Source organism: Aotus nancymaae, unplaced genomic scaffold, assembly GCF_030222135.1.
Source record: "Aotus nancymaae isolate 86718 unplaced genomic scaffold, 86718_ANA_hifiasm-v0.15.2.pri h1tg000064l_1, whole genome shotgun sequence".
NCBI classification, from domain to species: Eukaryota; Metazoa; Chordata; class Mammalia; order Primates; family Aotidae; genus Aotus; species Aotus nancymaae.
Window position 1 is genome coordinate 16,957,873 of NW_026988479.1, and position 23,236 is coordinate 16,981,108.

Here is a 23,236-nt window from a genome sequence, read left to right on the forward strand (position 1 = left end):
TGAAGCATTTATTGACACATTTATTCATTCATACATCCATTCAACAGGTATTCATCAAGTGTCGTTTTGTGGCAGGCACCTGGCTGGTCAGGCCGGAGACCCTGCTTGGTTTCCCCCAGCTTCTCTCACTGTCCCACAGAACCCAACAGTTCTGTGATCCAGCCTGAAAGTCACAGGTTCTGTAAGGAGATCACTCTGGCCTAGAGTGAGGTGAGCAGAAACCGAGAGACTCTGCCCCTGAAGCTCTTAACTTTGGGGAGCCTCATTTTCCTCATCTGTAAAATGGAATAATGATACCACACTGTATTCCAAGTATGTATGATGCCCATTATCACTAGTTGGGAGTATGATTGGCCCATTTCTGTGAACAGTGAACATGAGCACTGAGCTCCAAGAAAGGACACAAAGAGGAGCAGATAGAGGAACTTTTGCCTTCAGTGTCCAGGAGAGACCCGCACTGTTTAGAAGCTAGCTGATTGACTGCTCAGAAACTTCCAAGAAAATTATAAAGCTGAGCCTTGGGAAAATATCTGCTATTTCTTCCCTCCCCCATCCCCTGGAAGGCTGGCTGCTGTCAGTGCCGATTTCATAGACCCAGTTCACACAGTGTCCTCTGGGACCTGAATTCACAAGCCTGAACCTGCAATGACAGAGAAAGGTTAACCCACAAATGGGATCAGGAAAGATGACCTCTGCACTTGAAGAGCTACTTGCTGGGAAAGGACAGGGGCCTGCATCAATTCAGACCCAAGTTCTTTCTGCCTTGTGCTTGGAAGTGTAGAGAGGAGCGGGCCTTCCCAGCTTTGGAAATGTTCATTTCAACAGCGTTCCCCGCGGGAGCTCAGGCAAGTTCACTGCTGCCAACAGCTCACCTCCAGGGCCTTTGCTTTTCCTCTGCTTGGTTGGCAGGCTGGTGTCAAGGTTGAAGGCATGGGTTTTGGTGTTGGGCCAGCCTGGGTCCAAATCCTGGCTCTGCCTCTACTCCCTGCTTGATCTTTGGAAAACCACTTGACCTTTCCAAGCCCCATATCCATGTCTGTGAAATGGGGTTAATAATACCTCCCTCCCAGGATTGTTGGAAAATCAAATTAAATCCTATTGTAAAGCCTGGAGCCTGGCTCATGTAAATGCATTATAAATAGTTGTGCTTTCTTAGCTCTAATTTTGTAGCTGAGAAGCAGATTAGTTGATAACATAGTGACAGGGGAACAGGGTTAAGAGTGCACGTGTCTGCTATTTGTGTACCTGTCACTGTGTACCAAGGTGCTCCACTCCTGTCCAGGACCAGTGTAACAGTCTTGCCAGGGATTGGATGACAAAGAATCCTCACTGTATTACTCTTCCCTTCTCCATCATGACAGGTGCAAACAGGAGAATGAGTCACTGTTTTTCCTTTATTGGTAGGCCAGAGAGCATTGCCTGGCACCCCCAGGGTACAGCCCCCTGACTCCTGCTACCCAAGAAGGCCGTTCTTCCCTGCTAGTGATACTCCATGGCATCTGTTCTGCCAGAGGACTGACCCTTTGTGCAGAGGACTCACCCTTTGTGCTCTATGTATGTTTTGCCAGCAAACACTTAGCCACAAACTGTCCCTGTCCTCCAAAAGACTCAGAGTCGCTTACAAAGGGCTGCTTTGGTCAGTCAGATGTTAGTCCTGGAGCCACTGCCTCCTCTGTGGGGGTAGCATCAGTCACCCTAAAGTTCTCAGGCCACCACTAGTTACTGAGTTCCAAGATTTTAGAAACCAGCTCATGTCCCCAGATCCTCAGGCTCCTGGTTCTTGGATCCAGAAGTGTCCAAGGTATGTTCACAGGCATTTGATGCTGCTGCTGCTGCTACCGCCTCTGCTCCTGCCCTCAGTCCCCATCTTTCTACCTGGGTCCCCCTGCACTTTCGTGCCTGAGGCGGCACTGGTGGCCAAGTCTAGACTGAGGGTCCTCCCGCAGACCGAAAGCCGCCGCAGCACTTCGGAGGCGGCCTCCACAGGCATGCTGGAGCGCTGTTCCAGCAGCATCTCCAACAGCGAGCTCATCTCCGAGACAAAGGTGCTGGCCAGCCTCGTGCCTGTTGGGCTCAGCTCTGGTCCCTCCGCCTTGCCGAACGTCTGGAAGGTCCTTGGCTCCTCCATGGCTGCAGCGTCCGGGGAGATCACATTGTCACGGTAGTTGGTGGTGAGGGGCAAAGAGAGTCTCGCCATCCAGGCCGTGTCGGGGGCGCTCAGGCGGTCCAGGGCCAGACCTGTGGAGGGAGGAGGGGACACAGTGAGGGCCAGACTCTAGGAAGGGCCAGGCGGGTGAGGGTGGGGCAGTAGGCAGGGCAAGGGCAGTGGACAAAGGAGGGAAGGGAAATGGCCGGGGACAGACGGAGTGGCCACAGGGGGACAGGAAGGAAGAGGCGCTGACAGGGAAGCTCCCTGGGTAGGAAAGCAGTCGACTGACACACCCGTGAACCGAGTAGGAAGTGGCAGGAGACGGAGAAGGCCTAGAAGTAGAAATTTGCTTTTTTCTCCAGAATTTCCCAATCTGGGCTGTGGTGTGTTTCTGATCTCAGTGTTTTCTATAGTTCAGCCAGGATTTTTACCCCTCAGGGTGACTTCTTCTTCAGGGATCCACTAGCTGAGGATAGGGGAAAAATCACTTTTCTTAGCCAAGGCTGGAGTTCCTGACTTGGTGCTGCCATTTGTTCCCATCCGTAATAACAGGGAGCACATATTAGGTAGTTATGTGATGAGCAATTTCCATGATTATTTCATTTAACTTCCACACAAACCTTTGATGATGGTCAACAGTATTACCCTCATTTTATGGATGAGGAAACCGAAGCTGAAAGAAGTTAAGTCACACATCGGTTAGGCAAGCAAACCTCAATTTAATGCCAGGTCTGATGACTCTGAAGGCTCCCTATGATGGCACCACCCTACCCTCTCTCTGAAGAGCTGGCCCTTCCTCCCCCCGGACACTTCAGGTGCCCAGCTGGGGCCTCTGGAATTCCCAGGCTACCTAAGGTCTGCACTGTTACCACCTGGCCCCAGATCCTCAAATCCTCCTCAACATCTTCATCTCTCAAGCTGCAGGAAACCCTGGCCTAGAGTCAGGCTGAGGAGGGGCTGCCTGTCCGAGGGCTGTCCCAGGAGAGGTACTGGGGTAGTGGCAGTGACAAGTCATTCTGGTGGTTGGGAATTCAAAAAACTGGCCCCTATGTTTACAATGGCACAATCACACTTCTTTCCCATCCCTTCAACAGAAAATCCTGTTTCAAGAAACCAGTCCTAGGCTTGATGGTAGAGACCAAGCCAGAGGAAAGAAACTATAAGTCTTGTGTTTAAGAAACAATGTCTTTAAAAAAAAGGACAACATCTACTTAACGTTTATCTAATGTTTGCCTAAGGTGAGTTACTTTAAAATCTGTGCAGAGAATAAAAGACTGGAAGGAGATATGTCAAAATGTTAACTGAAATTACCCCTGGGCAGAAGCAATTTATTCTCTTTTTGTTTATCTATATTTTTCTATATTAACCAAATACTACTTATGTAATTTGAAAAAGTTACTCCGAAGCATGACTAGTCATTTTTGAATTGATAAATGAATCTCTGTCTTGCATTCTGGACTGTGCAGGCTGGGAGACAGTGTCGGGCTCCTGCCCTACTGGATCCTTGGGTTTAGCCCCATATCTGGGCCTTAGTGAATGTTTGTTGAATAATTGAATAAAAATAAATATTAACCTTCAACATTTGGGAAATGTAAACCTTAGCTCCCTGAGACTCTGAGGCCATAAGTTTGGGTGGAACTCTTGGTGTTAAAGGATCGGGCCTTTTCTTATACACGGGTCAGAGAGCTTCAGAAGGAGCAAAGCTTGGAATGAGAAAAATCACTGGGGCATATGAGAACAGCTGAAAAGTGATGCTGAATTCACCCAGCGTCACCCACCAGTTCTAGCTGCAGGTGGGCACTGGGCCAACTCAGGTTTGATTTCCCAGCTTTGCCACTTAGAAACAGTGTGTGTGACCTTGGGAAAAGTGGCTTAACCTCTTAGGAAGTGGTGAGACAGTAGTACTCATCTTGTGGAGTTGTTGTGAGATTCAGTGAATTCATGCAATCAGTAAATCATTGTCATGGTCACATTCTCAAGTGGGGCAATATGAATCTGAAGCAGCAAGAGCTGAAGCAGATCTGGAGCAGCAAGATCCCAGTCTCCCTGTGGCAGTCCAGCCTGTGAGCAGCAAAGGCTTTTTTGCCCCTCCTCCTTCCTTACCCCCTACTCCTTACAGTGCCTCTATGTTCAGTACACTTTGTGCTATGAGCAAGCAGGACCGTGTGGGAACTGAGCCCACAGGTTCCAGCCAGAGCTAATAGAGATAGTATCCAAAGCTATATCCCCCAGCCATACGTGGCTATTGAGCACTTGAAATGTGGCTGGTATGACAGAGGAACTGAATATTTCATTTTATTTAATTTTAATTCATTCAAATTTAAATAACCACATGTGGCTAGTGACTACCACATTGAACAACACAGCTCTAAAATTTAGAGCCACACTGCCTGTGTTAATAACCATCCATGAGCTGCACAACCTTGGGCAAATTATTAAACACCCCTGACCCTCACATTTTTCCTTTATGAAGTGAGGATAATGAATAGCCCCTATCTCATAAGATTTTCTCATGAGATACTTAGAACAGGGCCTAGCACATAGAAAGTTCCCAATAAGCGTTAGCAATATATTTTTAACCAAGGAAGGGAAAGTCCCTGCTGTGCCTTCAGTGTGTCTGCAGCCAGATGGAGCACATGAGAAACAGTGTTAACTACATAGACAGAAAACTACAGCACAGGGATGGTCCGCCCTGGGGTGTGTTGCCAAAGGAGGCTGACCAATGTCCACAGCAGGGGCGGGGGGCGCTGGCAGATTCCTAAATTCAAGTTCACAGTATGTATTTATTGTCAAAGCTAATTGTTTCTCTGCCAAAAAAAAAAAAATCTTTTTGTTTTAATTGCAATTGTTAGCATATTAAAGAGTTGACTTGGTTCCCAGGGTGAGAGGATTTTGAAACACACCAAGCAAATGCAAATGAGTGGTAAGAAGTCCATAGAGGACTGGCTGGTTCAGGGTTTGGCTCCCCTTCAATCACTGGTAAGCTGGGTGACTCTGGGAAGACTGCTTAATTTTTTTGAGCTTCAGTTTGCTCATCTGTAAATTCGAGGTAATAATTCTCTACCTGCGGAGATTGGTTGGAGGCTTAAATGAGATCATGTACCTAAGGTGCTTCCCCAGTGCCTAGCATGTTTGCTATTCTTAGAATGATTTTTAAAATGAATAATCAAAGTACCAGGTGCCTACTTTGGCTTTGATTACAGGTGGCTCATGCCTCTAATGCCAGCAGTTTGGGAGGCTGAGGTGGGTGGATTGCTTGAGCCCAGGAGTCGGAGACCAGCCTGGGCAACATGTGAAACCCTGTCCCTACAAAAAAATAAAAAATTAGCCAGATGTGGTGCACACTTGTGGTCCCAGCTACTAGGGAGGCTAAGGTGGGAGGCTTGCCTGAGCCCAGGATGTCAGTGCTGCAGTGAGCTGTGATCACACCACTGTACTCCAGTCTGGGTGACAGAGTGAGACCCCGTCTCAAAAAAAAAAAAAAAAAAAAAATCCAAGTAGAACCCGGTCTTTAAATAAATACTTTCTGAGGCTGCAAGGGAAGTAAAATGTTGCTCATGTTCCTCCAAAGAAACAGAATGGCTTTTCCCTGCAGTGGCTTGGAGCAGAACTCTGAAGCCTGGACACCATGGGGCAGAAGCAGGGTCAGCGTGACTCCAGGGAGTCCCTACCTGTGCTGGGGTCCAGCAGACTGGACAGCTCTTCTTCTAGCAGTTGCTTCACAGAGAGGTCCTCTTCAGGATCCAAAGGCTCTTCCTCCTGTTCTGGGTCTGTCTGGCCTCCAGCCCTCACACTTAGGCCATCTGTGTCTGGGATTGCACTTCTGCAAAAGAAACCAACCAGTCCATGGGTAGGGAAATTCCCACATAGATTCATTCATTCATGCTCATTCATGTTTGCATTCATTTACCCGTACAGGGAACTGGATACACAGCCTGGCCTCTAGAGTCAGACCAACCCGGATCATGTGATTCCAGCCCTCCTCTTACTCTGTTTCCTCATCTGTAAAATGAGAATAATAAATAATACCCACCTCATGGGGTGCTGTGAGGGTAAAATGAGACATTGTAGGTAAAGGGACCTACCACAGAGCCTGGCACATTGTAAGCACTCAGCAGACAAAGTGAAGATGAGTTCATTGATATTATCATCCTTGTTGCCCCTCCCATGCTTATGCATTGCCTGGCACACCGGAGGAGTTTTGGAAACCTCAGTGGAGCCAGTGCAGCCGTCCACCCCTCCATAGGAGAGGAGCTCCAGCAAGGCCGGGATTTTTGCTTGTCTCATTCCCTGCTCCCTCACCGATGCTCAGAACAGGGCCTGGCACACAGTAGGTGCTGAATCAATACTTACTGAGTGACTGAATATTCCTTCCTTCCTACTTTAGGCCAAATCCCAGGCCAGAAGAGCAGATCTGGAGGGTGCAGCTGGAGTGAGGCAGCCTAAAGCTGCTCGGAATCTGCTCCCTGCACCCTAGTCTCCTGCTGTCTCCATCCTGGGCCCTGCCTCCCATAGACACTTGGGGACAGGCCTAGACCCTCATCCCAGCAGGTGGGAAGGCTCCCTGAAGGGTTTTAAGGCATGGGAATTTTTTCTGTTGGTTTTTTTCCCCTGTAGCCATTTCTGCTGCTGTGAAGAAATGAGCAGGGAGGTGGCAAGTGTGTGGGTGATAATGACAACTAATGTTTATTGAGCAGTGAGTCTGAGTCAGGCCTCACGCAATGCAGGGTGCATGCACTATCTCATTCAAACTTTCCACACCTGTAAGGGGTTCCCTTTTATCACCCCAATATGCAAATGAGAAAACCAAGATTTGTGAAGATTTGGCAGATTGCCCAAGTTCCCCATGGATTAAGAGATAAAGCAAGAATTCACATCCAGGCCAGTGTGACTCTGGAGTGTGTGGACTCACCCCTGCTCTACATTACCTCTCACCATCCTTATAAAAAGAAGCTGTAAGTTGTCAGGGCAAGAGCACTGATGCAGGAGTCAGGAACTCTGCCATTACCACAAGGGAAGTGGGATGGCTTCCATTTTACAGATGGGGAAACTGAGGTCCTGAGAGATTATCTCACTTGCTCAAGTTTACATAGCTGGGTTGAATCAGACTACTCAGAGCCTCAGTTTCACCATCTGTAACAAGAAGTTAGATTTGATGTTCTCTTAAGGTCTCTTCAATTCTAGGATTGCCCACAGGGGCACACCCACACATCCATTTCTTTAGTGAGGGGCCTTCATGTTATGTTTATGGGTCAAGAGAAAGGAAGGTGAAAGTTACAGATGCAAAGGCAATTTACAGCACCTCTGTAGTCAGGGGACAGATACAGCCTCAGGATGAAGTCATTTCCTTGGTGACTCTAGGTCCTGTAATTGCTATCAATACAGTTGCCCCATGACCAAGCCTCTGAGGGTGGGAGGATGGATGCTGTCTGCTGCACCCTCCCAGGAGACTGGTTTCTGGGATGTGCTCACCCTTCCTCACTCAGAGAGGCTACAGACATGAGGGGCGGCCGGTGGGGGCCTTGAGATGCCTGTGGGGGCTACGTGCTGCTTACCTGCTGCCGCCTGGCTTGGCCAAGTACTTATTTCCTCGGTGGTTTGGTTTGGGCTGGAATTGGCCCTGATGCAGCAAGGACAGCAGCTGGGAGATTTGCTACAAGACAGGAAAAATCTGTTGACTCCACACAATTCCGACTCAGCACACTTCCTCGCCGGATGTTTCCCTCAATGCCGGTGCTTTCTTTTTATAGTCTTTCCTCTGGCTTCAGATGTTTGTGTCATCAGATGGGGGATGGTGCCCAGTGACGGAGACAGGGACCTAGGCAGGCAGGTCCCCTGTTCTGTCATGTCACCCTAGGACCTGAGTGTCTGAAGGAGAGCAAGAGGACCCTCTGGACCCTTCCCCTCATACTCATTCCTCCGAGTTACCTGTGCCTGGTGGACTCTGAGGGATAGAGGTGAAAAGGCATTTCCTGACCATGAATTTGTTATTATTTTGATGAAGATTATTTTAAAGAGCTATGTTTCCCTTTAGCAGTATTTGGACATTCAGCCAATTTTTGTGGACCAGATGTAAGACTATGTTGTAGAGAAGGCAAAATGGTGTCATTGAATCATTCATTTATTCATCTTTTCATTCATTCAACAAGTACTTAGTAAGTGCCAGGCAGGGTGGTTGCAGTGGGAGTAAGAAGGAGAAGAGACCCAGCTGCTGCCCTCAGCATGGTCATATCTGTCAGGATGTGTAGGGTGCAGGCAGCCCCACAGGGAGGCTGACTGGAGACCAGGGCAGCAAGAGTGGTTACCACAGGGTGCCCCTGGGCATAGGGAAAGAGTGGGGGCTCTGTGGGAGCAGAGAGAGGCCCCTAACCCAACTTGAAGCAGGGAGGAAGCAGCGGGGTGGTATTGGAAGAAGTTTATTCATTTATTTCAACAGATGTGACTGAGTTCATACTGCATGCCGGCACCTCTGGTGAGACCCAAAGGCTCCACAGGAGTTTGGCAAGTGGAAAGAGAGTGAGGGTCTGGGCAAGGGGTGAGGGGGTTTCAGGCAGAAGCACTGCATGCTGAAAGGCTGGAAGAGATGGTGGAGTTTCAGAAAGACTGGAGAATGGGATAGGGGATGGGTGAGATATCAGAGTCAGACCCTATAGGGCATTGGGAGGCGGAGTTCTAGTTCAAGGCCATTTGTAGCTTGTTGTATAGTGTTAGACAGGTTTTTAGACCTCCTCAGACCTCAGTTTCTTCATCTGTAATGTAGGGCTAGAAATACCCACACAACCTTCTTTACAGTGTTGTCAGGATTAAATGGTTTGAAAAAGTTAAAAATCCTCTGCAAAAGCAGGGAGTTTGGGTTGTTATTCCTAGAAACACTGCTTCTGCCTCCTGGGCCCACCCCCTTCCTCCCTTAGGAGATCCACTGTGCCACTCTGTGCAGCTTGAGATAGGAAGTGCCAACTTCAGAGGAGGGGTGGAAGAGGAGATGGCCAGGACTGGGCTTTCACTGTGACTTGGGAGACTTGGGTCTCATTGCCTGCCTCAGGGCAGATCTCACCTTCCAGCCCAGGCCCAGAAGCCTTCCTAAGACATCTGCCACCTTTTGCTCAAGTGACAGCTGGCATTTCGTAATATGACTCCCTACATGCCAAGCCCTATGCTGAGCGCTGTCATTTAGGGTCACTTCACAGTTAGAGCCCAGACTTGAATCAGTCAGACTCAGGTTCAAATTCTAAATCTGCCCTTGCCCCAGTTCCCATCAGTGTGGACTTGAGGAATTACTTAAGCACTCTGAGCCTCAGTTTCCTCAACAGTAAAAAAAAAAAGTGAATATTAATGAGACCCAGGTCATATGGTGGGTTATGAGGTTTAAATGAGCTTATTAATAGATCTCATGATAAACAATAATTGTCTGGTGGCATGCAATCTCATTTAATTCTTACAACAGCCTAAGAGAAGAGATACCATTATGGCCCTTTTGCTGAGGTGGAACTGGAGGCTCACAGGGGCTACGTAGAAATTAGTGGGAGGGCTGGAAATTAAAGTCACATCTGACTCTACTGTGCTGCTGGAAAGATACGAGCATTGAGCAAGTTGCCTCTTACCCTCAAGTTGATCCCAAATGGGCACCTTTCTTTCTATTACCCCAGTGGGGTCACCCATAATGCCTATTCTCTGTTGACCTGTCCACCAGCAGCCAGCACAGTGTTCGGCACAAAGAGTTTATCCAAAAAGCACCTGATAAATGGATGGATGAATGGAAGGATAAATGAATGGTTGGCTCTGGCAACCTCTGGGTCTGCACCCCTCCCAGGGCAAGATTCCTAAGAGAACAGCTGGGCCATCTCCAGGTGGCTTCCTGAGGAGGGAGTAAGGGAAGGAAACCGTGTTTTTGCTTCACAGGAAATCGCAGCTGATGGCCTGGCCAAACAGAAGTGTGCCTTGGGCAGGCAGCCTGGCACAGTAAAAATATCTGAGGTTCACAGAAGCAGATATGGGTGTGAGATCAGGAATCATCCCTGAAATGTTTCCCGCTTGTGTCTAGAAAAGCCCGGGTCCTTAGACATTTTGGCACTCATCATCCCATTTAGCCCTCGCACTCCAAGGAGGTAGACACAGGGTAAGTTTGGTCTCATAATCCCCATGTTATAGATAAGGAAAACGAGGCTTAGACGTTGAAGGACATGTACAAGGTTGCCCTGCTCCTAAGTGGCTGTGTTGAAATTTGGACCCCTATCTCCCCAACTGCAAAGTTCTAAGGTTATTTCCACTGCCCCATCCTGCAGGCCCAGCCAGAAAGCTCTTGGGTCTCAGAAAAATTATATGCAGCCCCTGACCTTGGGTGGTGTGATGCCTGTGCTGGCTTTCTTCATAGGGAGGTTGCTCAGATGAGATGAGGGCAGGTGAAGAGTGGAGAAGGAGAAGTGCTTTGAGGAAGTAATAGCAGTAATTTGCTGAGTTCTGACTACATGTCAGATGGATGCTGTTCTACAGGCATTAAGAGCATTCACTCATTTTATCTCCAAGTAAACTTAGAAGATGGGTGCTGTTAACACACACATCTTCAACAGAGAAGTTAACTTCCCTGTAGTTCAGAGCTGGGAAGAAGTGGAGCCAGGATTTGAAGTGAAGTGAAGCCTGGCAACCTTGCCCAAAGCTTATACTCTTAATTACTACCTTTGCTGTGTGTCTACTTGTGAGGCATCGTAAATGCCTTATAGGAATTAGTCGATCAAATTGGCTGGACAGCTCTATGAGATATAAACTCTTACTATCATTTCTAATTTACAGATTCGACAACTAAGGCCCAGAGACAGTAAGAAATTTGCCTAGGATCACACAGCTAAGTTCAGCTGATCCCAAAGCTGCTCCCTGAATCATTGCTACCCAAAGCATCAGAAAGTGCCAGGTGAGCTGAAGGAAGAAACAGGAGGACTGTGCAGGTTATGGGGTGTCTGATGCTGTTTCTGGTGGTCCAGGAGTGACCAGAGAAAGAGCTGCCCATGTCCCAGGTACCTGAACAGGAGGAGAATCCACAGTGAGCTCCTCCACGGGGTTCCGCTCGGCAAAGGCAGCCACAGACAGCCGGACCAGGCTCCGCAGGATCTGACGGGGCCCTGACTCTTTCTCAGGGGACACTTTGCCATTGAGATGTCGCTGCCGCCTCAGGGTTGCAGAGGAGGCTGGTGGGCTCTGTGGGGCCTCCTTGCTGCCCTGGTCCCCAGCCAGCCTCCCTGTGGGACTGCCTACAACCTTCAGAGGCCTGGAACGTGGCTGGCCCGTGGTATGCTGGGGCTCAGGAAGGTTCAGGTTCTCCCGGGAGGCGTTCCTCTGCCTGGGATGGTTGAAAAGGAGGTTGACGGTGTCTTGCAATACCTCCCGGCTCTCTGCCGGTTCTCCCTGGTTGCCTTGATTACGCAGTGTCCTATACAGGGTCGGGGTGAGGTGGAAGGGGGCCTGCAGGCAGGGGTCCCAGCCTGCTTCCATCATTGTCTCCTTGTCCATGTCTTTGTGGGACTGCCCGACTTCACAAGGCTCATCTGCCTGACCCCTGAGCACAGGCACGAGGTGGATGTCCGCCTTCTGAATGTGTTTCTGGGGCCGCTTGGGCTGCTGGCGGTAGGTAGACTCAGCCTCCCGACAGTTGTAGGCCCTGTTGTCCTTCTTGTCTGTCCGGCAGATGGACATGAACAAAACCAGGATCAACCCAAAGATGCCCAGCAGCACAGCTAGGCAGATCACCATCAACATGGACATGCTCAGGGCTCCAGGCTTGCGGGCCAAGTCCCTCAGGTGGTCCACACTGGTGACAAACATGACCCTCAACAGAGCTCGGGTCTGTAAGGGGGGGCTTCCCTGGTCCTCTACCACTATCTCCAGCTCCCATTCACTCCCGATGAGGCTGCTGGCATTGGTGATGTTGATGAATAGCTGCCCCGTGTAGGGGTTGAGGACAAAGAGGCAGGCTTCATTCCCACTGCGGATGCTGTAGAGGGGCTCTCCATTTGCTCCCGAGTCTGCATCTCTTGCCACAATGGTTGTCAAAAGGAATGGCCGGGAGCTGTGAGTGGCCAGTGGAGGTGTGTCAGTACCTGCTGGACCCAAGCCATTGGAAGTCTCGATGGGCACCAGTAGGTGGCCTGTGGAGGTGTTCACAAGCACGGAGAGGCTGGCTTTTCCATCACTGAGCACAGGCTGGACCACCTCTGGTGCATTATCATTGGCATCCAAGAGTCTGACCCACACAGAGACACTGGATGCAAGCATGGGTTGCCCACTGTCCTCTGCAATCACCTGGAACTCAAAGCCGGTCATCTCTTCATAGTTGAGTGACCTCTGAGCAGTGACCTCGCCTGTGTTGGAGTCAATAGCTACTAAGTGAGCAACTGGAGAGTCCTGGATGCGGTATGAGATTTTTCCATTAATGCCCAGGTCTGCATCATGAGCCTTGATGGTAATGAGGTGAAGAGAGGGTAGGTTGTTTTCCCGCGTGGAGACTTCATACCTGCTCTTCTCAAACACAGGTGCGTTGTCATTGATGTCACTGATCTGAATGCTGAGCTGTTTCTTGGCTGATAAAGGCTGGGGTCCTTGGTCTTGGGCTAACAGAGTGAGAGTATATTCGGGCCACTGCTCTCTGTCCAGTGTGGCATTCGTTAGCAACATGTATGTGTTGCCGTTAGTTCTTTTCAGCCTGAAGTGGCCCTGCTCTTGGCTCAGCCAACAGTGAACTAAACCATTGTTTCCTGAGTCCAAGTCATCTGCCATGACAAGAGCAATAAAACTGTCCTTGGGAAGAGCTTCCGACACCAGTGATGGCTGGGAGGCCCATGTGACATGCATGCTTGGGATGTTGTCATTGACGTCCAGAACCTTGATGAGAACTTTGCAATGGGCTGGGATGGGATTGGGACCCAGGTCCCTTGCCTGGACATCCACCTCATAGGCAGGGTTCTTCTCATAGTCTAGAGGTCGACGCAGAATGATCTGGCCTGTCTTGGCATCAATACTGAATGTGTCCAGCACCTCTGGAGGCATGTGCTTACTGAGGAAGAACTCCACTTCCCCATTGGGGCCTTGGTCGGGGTCTGTGGCGGTCAGTTTTATGAGAAGAGTACCAGGGGCAGCATCTTCTTGGATTTCTAGTGCCAGTGAACTCTCAGCAAACACAGGGCTATTGTCATTGGAGTCCAAGACGTTGACCTTGATCAAGCTGGTGCCTGACTTGCGGGGGTTCCCATTGTCATAGGCAGTTAACACCAGATCAAAAAATGAATGGATTTCCCTGTCCAGCTCCTTCACCACTACGAGTTCTGCGTGTTTGGTCTCATCGGGCCCCACGATGACATCCAAGGCAAAGTGATCGCTGGGAGACAGAGTGTAGGAGTGCAGGGTGTTAGGGCCAGTGTCTGGGTCAAGAGCTCTGTCCAGGGGGATCCGGGTGCGGAGAGAGGCACTCTCAGAGATTTCCAGCTCCTGCTCGCCTTTGGGAAACTGTGGCTGGTGGTCATTGATGTCCAGCACTTGGATCTCCACATGGATCAGAGCCAAATCCCCTGTGGCAAGCACATCAAAGGAAACCAGGCAGGGATCCCACTGTCGGCATAGCTGCTCTCGATCCAGCCGTCTACCTGTGCTGAGCAAGCCTTCCTCAGAGTCCACCTGAATGGGGAGTGCCTGAGGCAGCTGCAGCACCTGGAAGGCAGCCCCAGCATGCCTCCACCCCTCCTCCCGGCCCAGTTCCTGGGACAGCTTCCCGATCACTGTGCCAGATGGCACTTCCTCTGACACTTGGTATTTCACCGTGAGAGTGGTCACCTCCTGACAATCTCCTGAAAGAACTAAGTAGCCACCCGGTCCCAAAAGCCCCAGCAGAAGTTGCAGAAGTTGCATCATGCTTACCGCCAAGTGGGCTAGATTCAGAAACCGCTAGAGTTCTTTCAAGGCTGGACAAGTCCTCCAGTGTTTCCTGAATGGCTTGATCAGCCCAGTGCTCCTTCCCCCAGACCGGCTGGCACAACCTTGTCCCATAGTTAGATGATGATGGAACAAGCAGGACCCCCAGGCAAGGCCATCTTCATCGGAAATGATCTGAGATGTCCAAACACCAATCAAGAATTGCCAGGGAAGACCCCCCCACAGGGGGACTAGTTGATCCACTTCAGCAAATGATGGACAAGAGCTGGTCTAAGAGGGACCTGACCCAGTTCAGCAGGATGTGGGGCTCTGACTTCCAAACAGTTGCTAGGCTGGGGAAACAGAGAAGCAGCTTTTTCCTATGGAAACCCCACCTACAGGAAAAGGGAGGGCTGTGAGTTTCAATGCCAATTAGAGAAAGAACATTTCCTGTGAAGCTGAGCGGCCTGCCACTGAGGAGGATGAGGCAGGGGCTCCCGGGACAGGCCAGATGGGAAGCCGCTGTCGGTGCAGCAAGGTGGCTACTGAGGGAAAGGGAACCTTTGCATCACCAAGTGAGCAGAAAACTTGAGCCTCCACTTGCCTGCACGTGGACTGATGCCCCTCCTGGGCAAGTCATGTTCCCTGTCTCTCTCCCCTTCCCCATCTCTATTTGTTCCTATCTTTTCCCCATTCATTCCCCTCTCACTCCTGTCTTTTTCCCACTCTTGTTTACCTCTCACTGTTGATTCTGCCCTGATCATTCATTTTTGTCTCACTGCAAAGCAGCTGTGATTAACAGAGCCAGCCATCAGAGCTAAACTGCCTGGGTTCAAATTCTGACTTTGCAACTTACCAGCTGTGTCATCTGGGACAAGTCACTTAACCTCTCTGGGCCTCCATTACCTCATCTGTAGAGTGGGGACGGGAATAAAAATAGTTGCCCTTTCAGCTGCAAATTGTGAGGATTAAATGAAATGATGCATGAAGGGCTTTGGCCTGGGCCCGGCCCGGAGTCACAGACAGTGACATTATTGCAAGGGTGAGTGTTGTAATCTGCACAACTTATCCCACCCTGTGGCTACCTCTGGACTTTGCTTAGGCCCTGGGGCATTCCCTGCCCACACTGACCTATGAGGGTGCCCATGGTCTTGATTCCAGAAGCTGCAAGAATCTGTGTGATCTGACTGTGTGGCTCTCCTCCCCCTTCCCTTCCATGCCCCCCACCCCCCAGCCTTGAAGTCTATTGTTCTCTGCATCTGGTCCAGCCTAAGTCTCTGTCTGGGGAACCCCCCGCCTCCCACTCCTCTTGGAAGCTTTTATACATTTCCCTCTCCCACACCTTCCCCTCCCTTTCATCTGTGTCTTTCCCTCTTCCTCCAATTCTTCTCTCCCCAGTTCTGTTTATAAGAGTCCTGTGAAGCACAACTCCTTTGCTGCCCCTCACTCTCCTCTTGGATGTTTTAAGGGATGCCCTCCCTCCCACTCACCTCCTCATACAGTGAAGCTCAGGAAGGAAGGAGGTGAATGTGCAGTTTGCTTGGGTGGCCTTTGAGGTGGCCTTATCACTTCTCATTGCCCCCCTCAATTTGCTGCCCCCAACATTCTCCCTGTCTTACACCCACCTCAAGGTTGATCCCTGAGGTTTGTGAAGCATTTGAGGTGATGAGAATGAAGGACAGCATCCCTAGATGGGTGTTTGCTACTAAGCCCTTGGGGCCAGAGGTGCTATGTTTGGACCCAAGTGGCCCCAGTCAGGGCTTATTGACATGGAGGCCTGTGGCCATCAGGACTTGGGTGGCTAAGGGTCAGTCACCTGCACTTCCTCCCTTTCTCTCCGGCTTTTCTTTCCTTTAACTCCATACTCCAGCCTGAGGTTTCTCAGCTATTTCACTGAAACCCGTTAAACCATAGCAAAGGGCCTGAATCCAAGGGCCACCTCCTACAGGATGGCCCTGGAGACAGGCCACTCACAAGCTCTGAGACATTGCACAAGAAACTGAACCCCTCTAAGCCTCTGTTTCCTTCTGTAAGTGCTGTCGTCCATCTGACAAGGTAGGGTAAGAACTCAGCACAGGGCCTGGCTCAGAGAAAGCACTCAGTACATAGGGACTATGATTTTGCCTTTTATCTTCCAGGTTTCAGGCCTCATACGCAAATGGTGAAGATGGCCTTGCATTTGTGCCTTCACTTTTTTCTTGGCCTCTTTGGCAGAAATCCCATTTCTCAGGTCTGCCTCAGCTTGGTGTGGGCAAGGTGCTGCCTAAGCTTCCAGGGGAGACAAGCAACCCCTGGGAGCTCAGGGACACGAGGGTGCTCACTGCCCCCTGCTGGCTGTTAGCCCACATGATGGCCTCACTGTCAGGCCCCCATTCATCCCCCCGTGTGCCACACAGTGAACAAGACAAGGGGCTGACAGTCGCAAGGCAGAGAAAATGAAAGGCGAGAGTCCAGTGGAGTGGCTCTGGAATCAGGCCTGTGGGGCCAGGAGGCTCCGCATGGAGGGCACGCGCTGATTCCTGAAGGACCTGGAGGAGTGAGCCCGAGGAAGCTGAATGGGCGGGGGGGAGGCAGATCCAGTGGTGGAAGCAAAATGGGCAAAGGCCCTGAGGTGGGCAGGCTGACTCCTGGCCATGCTGCAAGAGGGACTGTGCGGTAGAGTAGGAAGGAAGATGGGACTGGGGACATAAGCAGGGATCTTCAGATGATGCAGGGGCCTGGGTTCCCCTGGCTAAGGATTTGGACCTTGTCCTGAAGGTCGTGGAGAGCTTTTGAAAGGCTCAATGCAGGATAATGAGAACATGTCCTGAGTTTTTTACCTACATCCTCTCATGTGACACTCACAGCCATGCCATCACATTGAAGATGCTGAGCACAGAGGGTTAGGTAACTGGCCCAAGATCACACAGATTTGCCCTCCAGAGAGGCCCTTCGGCTGCACCCTGAACTTGGAAGGGGACAGAGAAGAGGGTGGGAGCCTAGTTAAGAAAATGCAGGGGAGCTTTGATGCAGAAAACGCGTTTCCAGAACGCCATCTGGTGGCCAAAGGCAGAGAAAAAGGCACAGAGGCATAGACAGGGGACAGCCACGAAGACAGGAAGTGGGTGCCTGGGGTTCATAAATATCCACAGTTCCAGCCCCCTGTGCTGCACAGAAGAACACAACGGGAGAAGCTACTCACAGATGACAATAGTGTCTCTTTTTTTTTTTTTTTTTTGAGACGGAGTTTCGCTCCTGTTACCCAGGCTGGAGTGTAATGGCGCGATCTCGGCTCACCGCAACCTCCACCTCCTGGGTTCAGGCAATTCTCCTGCCTCAGCCTCCTGAGTAGCTGGGATTACAGGCACGCGCCACCGTGCCCAGCTAATTTTTTGTATTTTTAGTAGAGACGGGGTTTCACCATGTTGACCAGGATGGCCTCGATCTCTTGACCTCGTGATCCACCCGCGAGGGCGATCTGGCTGCGACATCTGTCACCCCATTGATCGCCAGGGTTGATTCGGCTGATCTGGCTGGCTAGGCGGGTGTCCCCTTCCTTCCTCACCGCTCCATGTGCGTCCCTCCCGAAGCTGAGCGCCTGGTCAAAGAGGACGACCATCCCCGGTAGAGGAGGACCGGTCTTCGGTCAAGGGTATACGAGTGGCTGCGCTCCCCTGCTAGAACCTCCAGACAATAGTGTCTCTTAATGGAAAACCTAATGTGGACTAAGGCCGCAGAAAGAGTTATGGAATTCATGATAATTTTACTTGTGTTAACATTTATATTCTTCAGAGGACATCGTTCTATATATAGAGATATTTACATATAGTTATATATCTGCTCTGTGTGTGTGTGTTGTTTTGACTGAGAATGTGAATGCAAAAAAATGACACACAGGTCACAAGAAAGTTTGAATTTAAATTTTATGGGTGGTTTATATTGTTTGTTTTATTCACATTGGGGGCATGAAGCTAAGGTAACCCTTTGAGATTTCAAAGTTGGCAAACAAGGCCCAGACTTTTTCAAGGTGATCACCTCTGGGAATGAGGTCCCCGTTTAGTAATTTTCTCTCCTCCTTCTGGCTGCAGGGGTCAGCTGATCTTTAGCAGTCAAATGCCAAGGGGTGAATGGAGCTGTCACTAGAGTTTGTCTGGAAAGGCGACATTTCCCTGAGTTTTGAAATAGGTTTGAAGGAGTGGAGGTACTCTGAAATAGGTTTGAAACAGCTGAGGACAGCCTCGCTTAAGTCCAAAATATTTTTTTTAAAGGGCAGGATTAGGGTTGTGCTTGAAGGCCTCACTCACCACCAACCTTGGGGTTGTTCACACTTGGGTTCTTAACCATGGGGAGAGCTGAGGCGTGAAGTGGGAAGGGTGCGGGCGGGGGTCAGAGAATCTTCTTAAAACACCTGGAGTCCTAAGGAACCTTGAGAGATCAGACCAGTGTGGTGTGACTCTGACCCTTGGAGGACTCCCAGGCCAGCTAAATGAAGGCTAAGATCACACCCTACCCCTACGAATGTCCTGCTGGGCAGGCTGCCCGCTTCCAGAGCTCAGGTCTTCCAGGTTGGCTCCTTGGGAATCTGCCCTGTGGTTGCCACAGCATCACCACCAAGGCAGCTTTGCGGAAACCAAGAAGCATCCTTAGGCTCATCCCAGATAGGAAGGTGGCTGGGCCATCCAAGCTCAGCATCTTTTTTCAGGGAGATCTGGTTGAAGTTTTAGATTCCTAGTCAGACCAGGAATCTTGACTAGGAGAATCAGGTACATGTTCTGAGTTATCTGCTCCTGGCATGGTACTTTGTGGACTTTGTAGAGACAGATGACAGATGTTGACTCCCACACAATGGCATCTCTTTCTGGGGTCAGTGCAGAAAAAAGAATGTACTTTGCAGGGAGAAATTTGCCAAGAAATAAGACTTTTCAAGAAATGAAAAAGTTTTATGTCTTGATTAAGAGTGGCAGTTCTCGGCCGGGCGCGGTGGCTCACGCCTGTAATCCCAGCACTTTGGGAGGCTGAGGCGGGTGGATCACGAGGTCAAGAGATTGAGACCATCCTGGTCAACATGGTGAAGCCCCGTTTCTACTAAAAATACAAAAAATTAGCTGGGCATGGTGGTGCGTGCCTGTAATCCCAGCTACTCAGGAGGCTGAGGCAGGAGAATTGCCTGAACCCAGGAGGCGGAGATTGTGGTGAGCCGAGATCGTGCCATTGCACTCCAGCCTGGGTAACAAGAGCGAAACTCCGTCTCAAAAAAAAAAAAAAAAAAAAAAAAAAATGGCAGTTCTCAAAAGGGGCCAGATATCAAAGTCATTTGGAAAGCTTTACAAAATACCAAGGACAGGGCAAGAAAATTCATATTTTTCCCTTTCCCAGAATACTGCCAAAGAATATTCTGTAATTGCCAGCTCAGTTCCACACCCTTCCCTGCTTCTAAAAGGCTTCATCTTGCAGATCATTTGGGACAGGGCTGGGGAAGTTGATTGGACCTTTCTGCTGGAAAGACAGGCTAAGTTGATTTACGTGATAAAAATAAATAGACAGGAGGAGGGGGATTTCTGCAATCTGAGGAAATTATGGAGAGCAGTACACCAGACGACAGCAGAGGCTGTGAAGGAAGTAGAAGGAAGATGAAAAGGACTTCTGAATTTGTTATTGCAAATTATAGGCCTCTTTCATGATTTTCAAGAAAAATACAAGAAAAGATTTATACGTTCTTTTCCAAATTTATTTTTTGCCTTAGTAACCATAACACGGACCCAAAACTGGACCACTTGAGTTCTGGGTTGATAAGAGTTACACACTCATGTCCTCCCTAACCCTCGAGAGGAAGGGCACTACTTCTGGTATACAGATTTCGATTTTGATATATTCTGGGTGATTCTGACGTGTATCCTTATCTCTACCCCAACTTCATCGAGAACCACTCATTAGAACTTCTCAGAAAGGCCAAACTCTGTAGCGATCAGGTCTTTCTTAACCCAGCACCCTCGTGATAGCCACCTCTCCCCTACACCTGTGTCACTACTCATTACAGCTCCATACTCACCTGGTTTTCTCTCCATATTTCTGCAAATTCCTCTATCCACTTCTCTGGCTCCTTCTTTGGTTTTTGTTTCTTTTTTTTCTTTTTTTAAATTTATTATTATTATTATTTTTTAAAGACGGGGTTTCACCATGTTGGTCAGGCTGGTCTTGAACTCCCAACCTCAGGTGATTCACCCGCCTTGGCCTCCAAAGTGCTTGGATTACAGGCGTGAGCCACCACGCCCGGCCCGGTTTTTGTTTCTTCTGACTCCCAGGTGCAGGCATGTCCCCTAGACACTATCTTCTATCATCTCCTTTATGTAGGGTTATCGGTCCAGAAAGAGGTTGTTGGATTTAGTAAATAAAAATACAGAGTGCCCAGTTAAATTAGAATTTCAGATAAACAATGAATAATTTTAGTATAAATATTTTAATCTGGCAACTGTGCCGAGAAATAATGTATGCTTTCAACACAAGTTCCTTGTTTTTTTTTTTTTTTTAAAAAAAAAAAGGAATTTTGGGAGGAACTTTCCAGAATGCTCGGTGAGAGGCAGAGGAGCAGTAGCTGCCCGACCTGCGCACAGCTCCACACTCCTTCCCGCAGCGGCCTCAGCCCGCTCACCGGCAGTAGAAGATGGTGAAAGAAACCACTTACTACGATGTTTTGGGGGTCAAACCCAATGCTACTCAGGAAGAATTGAAAAGGGCTTATAGGGAACTGGCCTTGAAGTACCATCCTGATAAGAATCCAAATGACAGAGAGAAGTTTGAACACATTTCTCAAGTTTATGAAGTTCTCTCTGATACAAAGAAAAGGGAATTATGTGACAAAGGAGAAGAACAGGTAATTAAAGAGGGTGGAGCAGGTGGCGGTTTTGGCTCCCCCATGGACATCTTTGATACGTTTTTTGGAGGAGGAAGAAGGACGCAGAGAGAAAGGAGAGGTAAGAATGTTGTACATTAGCTCTCAGTAACCCTAGAAGACTTATATAATGTTGCAACAAGAAAACTGGCTCTGCAAAAAAAATGTGATTTGTGACAAATGTGAAGGTAGAGGAGGTAAGAAAGGAGCAGTAGAGTGCTGTCCCAATTGCTGAGGTACTGGAATGCAAATAAGAATTCATCAGATAGGACCTGGAAGGGTTCAGCAAATTCAGTCTGTGTGCATGGAGTGCCAGGGCCATGGGGAGCGGATCAGTCCTAAAGATAAATGTAAAAGTTGCAATGGAAGGAAGATAGTTCGAGAGAAGAAGATTCTAGAGGTTCATATTGACAAAGCCATGAAAGATGGCCAGAAGATAACATTCTACAGTGAAGGAGACCAAGAACCAGGACCGGAGCCAGGAGATATTATCACTGTGTTAGATCAGAAGGACCATGATGTTTTTACTCGATGACGAGAAGACCTTTTCATGTGTATGGACATACAGCTGGTTGAAGCATTGTGTGGCTTCCAAAAGCCGATAACTACTCTTGACAACCGAACGATAGTTATCACCTCTCATCCAGGTCAGATTGTCAAGCATGGAGATATCAAGTGTGTACCAAATGAAGACATGCCAATTTATCATAGACCATATGAAAAAGGTCACCTAATCATCGAATTTAAGGTAAACTTTCCTGAGAATGACTTTCTCTCCCCTGATAAACTGTCTTTGCTGGAAAAACTCCTTCCAGAGAGGAAGGAAGTGGAAGAGACTGATGAGGTGGATCAAATAGAACTGGTGGACTTTGATCCAAATCAGGAAAGACGGCGCCATTACAATGGAGAAGCATATGAGGATGATGAACATCACCCCAGAGGTGGTGTTCAGTGTCAGACCTCTTAATGGGCCAGTGAATAACACTCACTGCTGGCATTTTATGTGCAGTAGTGAATGAGTAAGGACTGTAATAATATGCTCACTACTTGCTCCTGTTTTTAATATTCAACTATAGTAGTGTTTAAGAAGTTAAATGAACAATACACGCAAATATAAAAGCTCTGACTTTGCCCTGTATGTATAATGACCTCAGTGTGCAAAATGCAGTTTAATACCTGTAAAAACTACTTTACAAAGAAGTTCCCCTAGCATTTCTAGGTCAAACCTTGTAATCGACTTCAGCTATGTACGTGGACAAGCTTAGATTGAAATGCCAGGTATATGTATTGGCTTCAGTGTGTGACCCTTCATTGTTAAGCTATGAAAGTAAAACCGTATTTAACTGGCAATGAGGAAAAAAATATTGTAGAGAAGTGTTGCTCTGTATAGTTCTTTGTATTAAGCGGGATTCATTGTAACACCTCTGCATTTATTCTGTTGCCTCAACTGTTACTTGAAGATGGCGTAATATATAATTTATCCTGTGGTATCAGTGATTAAAATGATACCTTTCTGTAGGAGGGGTTTATCATAATATGCTGCTTCTTGAAGGCTTGCACTTCCAGAATTGTTTCCTTCTGCTGTGCCATCCATATATATATATATATATATATATATATATATATATGTATATATATGTGTGTGTGTGTGTGTATATATATACATATTCACATATATCCATATATATCTTGACCAGTCCTGGTTATTTACCCCCCTCCTTGTCTGTGGACCATGATAAGCCCGAGTAGTGACTTCAGAGCTGAGTAACATAGAAATTAAAGTGAAACGACCTTTATGTGGAGAAGTAATTTGCATGCATAATATAGGAAGGTGTTCTTTAGGTATGTTACAGGATTACTTTAAACCATTTGACTTACGCTCCAAAGTAACTAATGTTGGTAGTATAGCAAATTATGATGAATAGCTTTAATTGTATGTTTAAAAGTCTCATCATAAGTTCACATGCTTAAATCTGGGTATCAGAATTTAAGCAATTCTTGAAATGTATTTTCTTCTTAATATACTAATTACAAAGCATCTCCAAAAAAAAAAAAAAAAAGAATTTTGGTTTACACAGTGAATTTGAAAATCTATTAGTAAACACACAAAAAAATCAAACATATTGACTGGGAGCATCATCTGTGCATGAATATTCAAAAGCGAACTCTGTTGATTGGCCTTGTTATGTATTCGGCATTTCTGGGTGACTCCAAGATCGAACTGTTTTACACAGAAAGAACCGCCCTGGAGGAAGCCTAGATGATACTCATTTATTAAATCATTTGGTCATCCAGTCACTTATTTATTTGGGGTGGAATTCAGCATG

The 23,236-nt window shown here is 48.3% G+C and overlaps 1 protein-coding gene and 1 pseudogene across 2 annotated transcripts; one reads left to right on the forward strand and one right to left on the reverse strand.

Annotated features, from left to right (window-relative positions):
• PCDH12 (protocadherin 12) lies at positions 1–14,401 on the reverse strand. Of its 2 annotated transcripts, XM_012461990.3 has the most exons (5): positions 14,048–14,217; positions 11,162–13,701; positions 7,705–7,802; positions 5,821–5,972; positions 1–2,238 (listed from the first exon to the last, which is right to left on the reverse strand). In XM_012461990.3, the coding sequence occupies exons 2-5, from the start codon at positions 13,181–13,183 to the stop codon at positions 1,808–1,810; spliced, it is 2,703 nt and encodes a 900-aa protein (XP_012317413.2). In that variant the 5' UTR covers positions 13,184–13,701; positions 14,048–14,217; the 3' UTR covers positions 1–1,807. The 2 variants fall into 2 exon arrangements, with proteins under 2 accessions (XP_012317413.2, XP_012317343.2); XM_012461920.2 differs by having other exon boundaries at positions 11,162–14,401.
• A 6,161-nt stretch (positions 14,402–20,562) lies between these two features.
• On the forward strand, positions 20,563–22,783 carry LOC105723825 (dnaJ homolog subfamily A member 1-like; annotated as a pseudogene).
• Positions 22,784–23,236: the final 453 nt, after the last annotated feature.